A 10,782-nucleotide genomic window follows, 5' to 3' on the forward strand; every position below is an offset into this window, starting at 1 on the left:
TAAATATAACCTATATTGGTAAATAAAAAATTAACAAATTTTAAACAAACCTCTAAACATTTGACATAATCTTTAAGTTTTCCTTCATAGTAGCGACTGATAAGATCAGCTTGTTCTGTATCTTTAAACTTTTGTTCTAATGCATCAAACATAACTCTACATAATTCCTGAACATCATGTTGTTGCCAAGCTGTAAAATAGTATATCATAAAATTCGTTATTTATATTAATTTTGTTTTTAAGATTAAAAATTTTAACATATGTTGAAATGAGAAACAGAATGAAATATTATTTCAGCAAGAAAATATATAAACAAGATAAAATATTACTTAAAAATGAAAATTACCTAAAAAACTTAAAGAGAAAAATATTTTTTAGAATGTTTAGTATATGAAATGATGTACAAAGGGAAAGAAGCTAAATTTCCAATTGACAGTTCATTAGTATAAGGTTCATTCAAAAAGTTCCTGCTTGTGATGTCATGTTTCTATTATATGTGATATATACAGTACATGGATATTGTGGTGTAACATTAACTACAGAGTATGATGATTGTTTGAAGTATAAGTTAATTGTCATTGCCTAACTGACCTATATTGCTTTAGGAGGGAATACAAGATAAACGTAAACAAGATAATGGAAGCAAAGTGTTAATATGATTTTATGTGCTTTAAACGTTTTTCTAGTGATATTATGACTTCAATATTTGTGGCGGATGGACGTAAAGTTGAACAAAATGACTTAAACTTGATTTTTATTTTTCCATATACTTTTTTGACAAACGATGTATAATCAAGGACGACGTAACTCAAGGTATACCTGTACTTTTTTCACATAAATGAACTAACCTTCACTACTGTCCCAGCCAAAACTTGTTGTGAGTTCTGTTGTACCAACTGCAGGTTTCTTACTAGTCTGTAATTAAAAAAAAAATGTAAATACTAGAAAGTAGTTTTCATGTATGCTTATATGAATATTTATTAAAATATAACATTGACATTTTAAAGTAAATCAGTTTATAAAATCACTCAGAATGTTCCATTGTTTATAACAAAATGAGAACAGAACAGATATTCATGTATATAATAGTAATAATTCATTGATTTTTTATGAGACAACTGTTCCAGAATACTATTTATATAAAGTTAACTGAATAACAAAACATTTTTCATATAAAAGTCTAGTAGTATCAATAGAAAAATATAACAAAGTATTAATACAGCATAATCTTTATGCTCAATTATTTCTTAAATAATAAAATATATATGAACATCTTTTTATCATAAATTTAAACCATTTAGAGTAATTTTTACCTAATACAATAGAAGTTCAATATTCGCACATTTTTTACTCTCACATCACAATTAAAATATTTATGATTTCATTATATACAACAATTTTTTTTATATCCACAAAGCTAAAATTTATTTATTCACATAAGGATTATCAAAATGAAACAATGAATAGAGAAACAAATAATTTTTAATGTTTTTATCTTGTGTTTTCTTGCAAACTGTGTTGTTGATGTTTAAACAACTAGTAAATATTATCATATATTTTGTTGTTCATTAGCATAAGCACTTACATGGATAGTGTTTTATGTATTGGTATGCATTCTGAAATGTCAAAATTGTATTTTGAGGTCTTCATCTTTCTTTTATCCTTACAAATAACATTTTTTAAAGTAACATTCCAACAATATTTTCTAAACAAAGAAATGCATAGCCCAAAACACAAATTTAAAGTGCTAAATCATTTGAAAAAAGAATATTCAACAGTTATGGTTGCTTGTTTTTTTTTTTTTTGTTTTTTTATATAAATAAAGCTACCACATGACACACTAAGAGAAAATTAGAAAGACTGTAAAAATTTCATACTAAAACACATTTTTATTCCTTACCGTTGGCTCTCTCTAGACGCACTACTTGTTACACATCATTAGTTAGGATACCTAATGTTTCCCAAATAAACAGTGTTTCAATCTATGTATGGCTGGAGTAGTGTAATTTCTCTCCACAAAAGGCTCACAATTACATTCTAAGACCTTCTTAACTAATTTCTATAGAGTTAGCTAAGAGCTAATTATAATTTTTGGATTATTTTTTAAAATATTTTCAAACTGCAAGTAACCAAAACCACAATTGATAGAACAGTGAATAATAATGTTATAATGCAAGTCAATGCATTAGCAAGTCAAAACTAATAGGGTTGATGATAATGTGAGATCTTGGATATCCCCCTTTAATTAATTGAAAGTTTAAATCAAATCAATAACTTTTAGAAATAATATTTCTGATTTTGATGGAAAGGTTTAATTTAAAAAATGAAGGAAACTGGTAAAACTCACTTCCTTTTCAATGGAAGTTCCACATCCTTTCGTTTTTCCCTTATCTTCCAAGATTTGAGTCACCTAACGAAGAGTCACCCCTCTGTAAATCCCCACTCATCCTGCTCACGTGGGAAAAATATGATGTTACCATTGGAGGAAAACCTCAAAAAGGGGGGTTTTTTTGTTTTTTTTTGGGAGTTCTCCAGAACTTCTCGATGTAGAAAGACATATTCCCATCAAGTCTCCAAGGACCACACCCATAGCAGGAGTACACCACGACTTCTATGAGAGGAAAGATGTATTCCATACCATCTCCCTACAGCCAACACCCAAACTTGTAGATTGAACTATTTGAGAAACTGCCTCCTTCAAATTTCAAAGGACAAGAAAGAAAGGACCTGTTAAAGAATATTATCATTGATCCAATATAAAGAGAAGACATCAAAATATAAAGTCAGTGAAGTAATATGATTCTAAAATGAAGTGTAATCTCTCTCTGCGAAATAGATAGATTTTATAATTGTAATCTCTAATTTGTTTTTATTTTTGTTTATTAAATATTCTTTGTTATTTCATTTAAAAATGGCCTCGTTGTTGACTGAATCAAAAGATTCCTTTTTTCATAATTATAACACTACCTCTCCATGAAATTAATTAGAAGTAATCACGTGATAGTCTGCAAAATTGACTGTCTGGTGTCAACATCCTGACGTGGATCTAGACTTCACCGTCTATATCCTTCATTAAACACTTTTTAGTCCATCCACTGACTTGGATGATAGATCTCGATCTGTGCTGATTAAGTGGTATTCAGTAGAAGTACTCCTAGCTAATCTCACAATAACATTGATCTAATGTATTTTTATTCTAAGATAGTTACCAAGATTAGGAATCATAAAATAAGTTTTTATTTTAAAATCATCAATTTTCTAAATTTTTCCAAAATCCAAAGAACTGTAAATAATTTCTAAATAATAAATAAATTTATTGTAACCAAAACATTTTAATATTTACTTGTAATTGCATGAATAATTTCTGCAACTGAAAAGGAATACTTTTAACACCTTCTTCTTCAGTACCATCAAATTCCCACCTAAAATAACAGAAAAAGAAAAAAAGTATTATTTTTGCACATAAGCAACTTTAATATTCTGAGAAATATCCATATAAAAAGTTGAATATGAAAACAGACATCTCTTTAAAATATAATTAATTCAACAAATTAAAATATTTCATATTCTAAATATAAGTTATTTGTTTACTATATTTATGGTTTAGTTTCTAAAAAAATTATTATTATAAAATAAAATTTTTAATATTAAATTTACCTATATAAAGCATTTCTAAATTCAGGTGTCATATAAAGTGTCTGAAGTAAACTATTCAAATAGCAAGTCATTGCCTGATTGACAAGTCCAACAAATTCTGTAAAATAAAATGATCTATTAATTATTATTTACAGCATTAAAACATCTAAACAATAGCCACTGATGAAAATAAAAAATTGCAGTTGTTTAGAGGTGGCCATGATTGGAAGATGAGCTGAAAATTGCACAGATCATATATATTGAAGGAAAACTACTTCTAACCATTGTACAAAAATCCTTCTCAAATATGCAGAGAACTTCTAAAAACAGTTATAAAAATACCTTTTATACTTACAATAAAAAGGTGTATACCCTTTATTGTAAGTTACAAATTATATTAAAATATGTAAAGAAGAAACCAGTGTCCTTTGTCAGTGGGGGCAATTTAAAAATTTCTTCAAATTTTTAAAAACAAACATAGTTAAAATGAATTTGAAGACATTTTTAAAAATGTCCCCACTGACAGAAGACACTGGTTCCTTCTTTACATATTTTAATATAAATCATAAACTACAATAATAAGGTCAATTTTTATATGATACTGTGTTTTTAGAAATATATGATACTGTGTTTTTAGAAGTTTTCTGCATATTCAGAAAAGTTTTCATGACAAAATTTTTTACAACTGTCTATAAAATGCAAAAAAATAGTCCTGAAAATGATTAGTTTTAAGAAAAAATTTTTTAATGTTTATGGTTAAGTTTATTAAACTTAGCTGTAAACAGATTATGGAAAGTTAGCAGCTAAACAAGACATCTTCTTGATGATTAATAATTTTGACAGTGTAATATTGTTTTCTTCATGCTATGTTGAGGGCATTAGCCATTGTTAAGAGACTAAAAAATTGGCTTTTAGTGGCCAGAGTCATTGTTTGGAGATCATTTTGTATGCATTTTTGATTCAAAGAAAAGATCTTGAAAAAAACAGTTACAGTTCAGATATGGTCATTATCAGAGGTTTGACTGAATTATTGTTTTAGCAAAAGATATGATACTTGTTTAATATCAGTCCTGATGCTTTGTTAAACCAAGACATAGCTACAGAAAAAGGTGTTATCTTGTTTATCTACTGTTCATGTATATATTGTATTTAGTTGTATTTGTGTATGCATAATGTTTTATGTCATCCATGAATGAGATGAAATACTGTGCTGTGATATTCTGAGATATTTAATGTATTGTATTTGATGTTATATCTATTTTGTGCTGTGTATTGTTTATGCTATTGAACTTTGCTGTAGAAAATGCTGCTGCTTTTTGTATTTGGCTTTTTTTAAATATAGGTGGTCTGAAATAGTAAACTTCTCTAATGCAATGATAATGAACTGTTCTAATTCCAGCCTAAAAATGGGAAAGAAGAAACCGTTATTCAAGTTGACACTAAATAATTCAATTAAAGGTTACAAATACACATTAAATAAAGATTAAAAATTGCACAGACATGTTTTGTGTTTGACTCATCCTTCATTGATATCTGCAAGTTTTAATATCTACAATAATACTTTAAATTTAATTTAACACTTAAAATCCTACAATTTAATATCAAATATTTTCCAGACCAAGCTTTTTTAGTACTTCTCTTATACACAATGCATAAATTGTTCCTTTAGTTTCTTAATAGTAGTACTGCATCAACATTCTAAAAAATTACTTTAAAATTCAAACAGCATGTGTTCTTTGTACTACATGTTGGATAATGTATATGCTAATTTCAATACAAGGTATGATAGGAGCATCATGTTTCTTCCTTCCTCTTTGATCCTGTTTTCTTCATTTTTGTGTATGACTGGATTGGATCAAAGAGCAGACCAACAGTGTGAGTTGCTTTTCTGTTGGTATGCTATTGTACAAGGATTATCTGTTGGGTTAGGTATATAGCAGTGTGTAAAAAGTGTCTTATTATTTGTGAATAATTTATTTCGTTGTGTATCATTTCAGTCTTTCTTTCATAGTTGTTTAGGTTTTGTTTGAGGATGTCAATATAGTTCATTATGTGTCTGCTTTTATTTTCCTGAATATTTTCATAATACCAAACATAATGAACAAGGTTATGTAGTTTTTAGTGTATTGTATCAGCCTGTCTAACTGTTATCTGATGTTATTATCTGTTGTCTTACTAGTTGTAACTGTTGAGTATACATTTTCATTGGTGCTTATTATGCTGTGTATGTTTTCATGAGTGATTACTGTTGAGGTACTATCAATGAGTGTCTGATCTTCTGTATTATCTAGTGTTCTAGTATTTGTGTGTTGATGTATCTGTTGTGCAACTTGGTGTTTGTTATGTTCCAAGTATTAGCAAGGTTGCGACCGAGGTTTTCAATGCAAAAATGTAAACATTGGACGTTCAGCACCGTCTTCCTGTTAGCCTAGAAGTTTGACAATGGTGTTTGGAATGTCAAGCATGATTCCACTGATGTTCCAAGTGCCATTGTCAAACTTCTAGGCTTACAAGATGGCAGTGCTGAATGACTGACATTCACATTTTTGCATTGAAAACTTTGGCTGCAAGTTCACTATTATTTGTGGAATAAGATTATTGTACATAACTGTTCTTTTCTAATCAACAATCACTGCTCTAACTGTGAAATATGGGTATTTTTGTGTGAATTTATCCTGTACTATATATGTATGCTGTCATCTATTTTGAATTTTCTAATGATGTATTCCTTTTTAATACACATAATACAATATAAGAGATTTTTTGAGAAAAAACAAGATTTTATTGAACTAAACTCAAAAATGTTATATATTGTTTATTGCCTACTAGCTTACCCATAGTGCATTGCTGTGATCTCAGAAGAAACAAAATTCAAGCAAACTCATTATGATAAAATTCAATTTACATTTTATCATTTTTATTGAAACTTATTATTATTATTCATTTTCATCGGGAAAACATTTCAAAGTGTCATTTCAATTCTATTTATTTATTGGAGTGCTTGTGGATACACGATATTTTTTGTTTTTTTGTCTGGTGCGTACACAAATAAATCAGAAGGTTTTCCGACGCATGAGCTGGCCACATACAGTTGTACATGTGAGAAGCATGGATTCTTTAAATTTAGCCTACATACTCACAGAGATTGTTAGAAGTGCGATATTCCCCATTTTTATATATATTTTTTAATCATTTATAATTTTGATTATTTAATTGCTCCTTCCTATCTTCCTTGGCATGTTGTGAAATTTCTGATAGTTGGATAATAAACCATTTTATTGTAATTTGTCTTTTTAAATTATTTTGAGTTGATATTAAAATTTGGAAAAGGGGGATCCCTAGATCGGTAAAATAGGCGAATTTCCTCCTACAACTTCGGTTGTTGTTCGGGATACAGTTAAGGTTTTACCAAAGTTCGAGCGAATACATAATTAGCAAAAAAAAGTTGAAATAAAGTGATTAAACAAAAATTATTACAAATATCGTAAATAACAAATGCATATATAGAGATATTTTTTGGAGGGGGGAAATGGTCTTCACAATTTGAAATCGATCGAACACACAGTAAATGCTCGTATACACACGTGCCATCTATCATAGGATAAATGTACTATGCCAGAAACCTTGCGGGAGTGTATTAAAAAACTTCCCAAAGTTTCAAGGCAATCAGTGGTGTGGTAATGCATGAAGGACAGACAGAATTTCATAACTTTTCAGGCTTCATTAATAAAACTATTTTTAAAAAATTCTTTTAAAAACATTATTTTATGACATTGGTTTTCTTTATTACTTAAACACTTGGTGATAGGGGTAAACTGGAGATCGAAACTGGCCTGGAAAATTACTTGAAAACAATCCACAAACCTGTTTTTTAAAATGATTAGAAGCAAATTTTGTTATCGTATTTTTCTTACTAATGCACACACACTCACAGAATTCCATATTTTATATATATATATATATATATATATATATACATATACACATACATACACAGAGCAAACTCTGATTATCCATGTTAATTGGTGCATGGGTATGCATGAAAAACCATAAAACACAGATAATGCAAAATAACCTTCCAAACTATATAAAAAAAAATTATTCAAAAGTTTTCAAATGAACTAAAGTATATAAACAGCTCAATTCTGTTTAATGTGTTTCAAGTGTCAGTCCCAAGTTTCATAAACTAAAATGTATATTTAGTCAATAAACAAAGTTTAATTTCTTCTATTTTCAAAAATAATCACAAAAATTTTAATTTTAATTTCTTACATTACAGTGATATCTCGGTTTTCGTCAATAATTCATCCAAAAACAATTGACAAAATCCGAAACCGATAAAAACAGAGGCAATTATTTCCATATGAATCAATGTAAATCCAATTAATTTGTTCTAGACATTCCAAAATATGTACCAAAAACACATTTTATAGAGAATAAATGCATTTAATACTAAGAACAATAATAAATTAATATAAAATGAATATAAAAGACTAATACAATGGCCTTTGAAACAGATGACCGTATAACTGTTTTTGAGTGATCCAAATTACTGTATTTACTCGCATATAAGATGAGGTTTTTCTTCATTTTTCACTGCTTCAAATACCTAGGTCATCCTATATGTGCGAGCGAAGGATTCTTTAGGTTTTTGCAAAAATTTTTATAAACAGAGTATTTGCATTTTTTTACCAGGTGCTCACCCTCTGGTGTTTAAAAACAAAAGTATTTTATCTGTGTCATTTGAATCATTCTTGTGTATTGCAGGAGTAAATATGAATAGCAATAGAAAAAGCAAAGCTTTTGAATTGAATTCCAAAATAACACGGGAGCCCAATATAAGTTTTAATCCATTTCCATGTGAAAACAGATTATTATTTGGAAATCAGAATTCAGAGAAACTCATAAGTGTGGATTCAACTGTTAAAAATTGACAAAAAAAGGTTCCAGATTACATGAACAAATTATGTTGTTGATTTTACAAGATTTTTCCTTAAAGATTAAAATGCCAGTAATTTTTGCACAATAATGTGTGTATTTACGTATATTTGATATTTTATTTGTGATTAGATGAAATAAAATTAGAGCTGTATTAATAAATCTAATTTTCTTTATTTTGATCTTTAAAGTCACACCTGGTCCTATATGCAAGATCATCTTAAACACGAGTAAATATGGAGTAAATTGTTCAACATCTTCAATTGTTTGTGATCTCTGTTTTGTTAGCACACTCACACCTTTCGCTACATTAACCTCCTTTATTGCTTCCTTTTTTGTCACAATAGAACTTATCACGGATGGCAACTTCCCATACTGTATACGCGGCCGATTTCAGCAATTTTAATGCCGCTTTTGTATTTTTCAACAATTTCCTTCAACTTGAGCATGTTCCTGGTGTTTTTCTTCGAAAGACTGCTGGCTCTGGAAACTTTCTTTGGTTTCATGATGGAGGTAAAAGGAAAGGAAAGCAATGGAATTGTTTGACTTGATGATTGGGGTAATGCTCACTCAATGAGAAACAACCACCACACTGAACAGGAAAATGTGTGGATCGCCCTTTGTTTTCACAAAATTAGCAGTGAAATCATGTGCACACACCAATGAAATCCAAAGCAACCAACAAAAACCAAGACGAATTTTTTGCAGAAAAAATCGACAATAACTGAAGTCAACGAAAACCAAGGTACTACTGTATTTTGAAGTTACTGTATTTTAATTTTAAAACTGGTAGGATATATTTTTCAAATGTGCTGTTTATAGCATTAACTTTGCTTACTGAAAAATAATATTCCAGGTCTAATGATTTGCCTCACCTTCATCCCTTAGAATTGACAGTCGAGAGAAAATTGAAAAGCTGAATGTTGCTTATGATACTTTGTCATTTTATGGTAATGCTAATATTTTGATGAAATGTGGATAATCTACAAAACAGATAATCAGGAGTTTGATTTATATAAAAAAGCATTTTTATTCTGAACTACTCCATGAATTCAAAGCACTGATAAACAATGCTTAATAAACAAATTATATATAATTTAAACTATATATATAATTTTTCTTTTTTCTTAATTGCTAATGTATGGAGCCTTCTGATTATGGTAATGAGTTCCTTGCATTATTGTTGCATTATTAAATTTATAAATAATCAGTTGTCGGAATCAATTATGAAAACAATTCATTTTGTCTCATCATGTAATTATTTCATACATATTAAACTATAAATTTAAAATACAATTTTAATATAAAACAAACTAAATATATTTTTACCTGTTTCTTGTCTTATTAATGAACTACTGTAATTGTAACCATATGAGAAATCTGTAGAATTAGGACTATATGGAGGTATTGATGGTGGTGGTGAAGTGAATGCTGATGAACTGGAAGTATAAGGTGGTACTGAAGGAGGTAAAGAAATTACTTCTGAAGATCCTGAAGCTTTTGAATTAGAATTTTCTGATTTTATTTTTTCAAGATTTAATGTTTTGTCATCTGAAAACTGAAAATATTCCATTTTTAAAGTAAAATATTAATGCAATTTAAGATTATGTAATTAAAATAAAAATATATTAAATAGTTTATAACAGGAGTGAAATTAAAATAGCCTTTAAAAATTCTTTCATAAATTATAAAAATTAAGAATAATTTTTCTGTAAGTCATACTATATATGCTTAAATTAAAAAATGTTTTAAACTCAATTGTAATGTATTTAATTTTTTCAAAATTTAGTCAATTTATACATATATAATATCAATTGCACAATGCAAGCATGCACGTGCGCACACAAACTTAAATCAAACTTTATAGAGAGTAAGATGGTTACTGACAAATGCCTAAGATATTCAAACATCCATGTTATTTTCTATAGAGAATTATTTACTATAGCAGTGGTTCCCAATTAGTTTTTCCTGCGTACCACTTCAAGAAAGAGCTCAAACTAGCGTACCCCTTATAGCAGAAATTCATATTAATCCACACTAATATTATAAATTCAAAGGTAATTCTGTCTGTTACCTTTTCACATCTAAACCACTGAACAGGTTTTAATAAAATTTGGCACAGAGATAGCTTACATGTTGGAGATGGACATAGGCTACATTTTACTGCGAGAAAATATCTTACTCCCACGAGAAAATTCGATATAATGC

General features: G+C 28.5%; 1 protein-coding gene across 1 annotated transcript in view; it reads right to left on the reverse strand.

Moving 5' to 3' along the window:
- The window catches only part of LOC111623908 (ubiquitin carboxyl-terminal hydrolase 47-like), a 149,881-nt gene that overhangs the window by 76,216 nt on the left and 62,883 nt on the right, over positions 1-10,782 (reverse strand). The window contains exons 8-12 of the mRNA XM_023366640.1: positions 9,904-10,132; positions 3,658-3,754; positions 3,344-3,422; positions 849-915; positions 51-190 (exon numbers count right to left, since the gene is read on the reverse strand). Of these exons, the coding sequence (XP_023222408.1) occupies positions 51-190; positions 849-915; positions 3,344-3,422; positions 3,658-3,754; positions 9,904-10,132 (612 nt within the window). The remainder of the gene's footprint in view (positions 1-50; positions 191-848; positions 916-3,343; positions 3,423-3,657; positions 3,755-9,903; positions 10,133-10,782) is intronic.

This window comes from Centruroides sculpturatus, unplaced genomic scaffold (assembly GCF_000671375.1).
Source record: "Centruroides sculpturatus isolate CEXI.00-Female unplaced genomic scaffold, Cexi_2.0 scaffold250, whole genome shotgun sequence".
NCBI lineage: Eukaryota > Metazoa > Arthropoda > Arachnida > Scorpiones > Buthidae > Centruroides > Centruroides sculpturatus.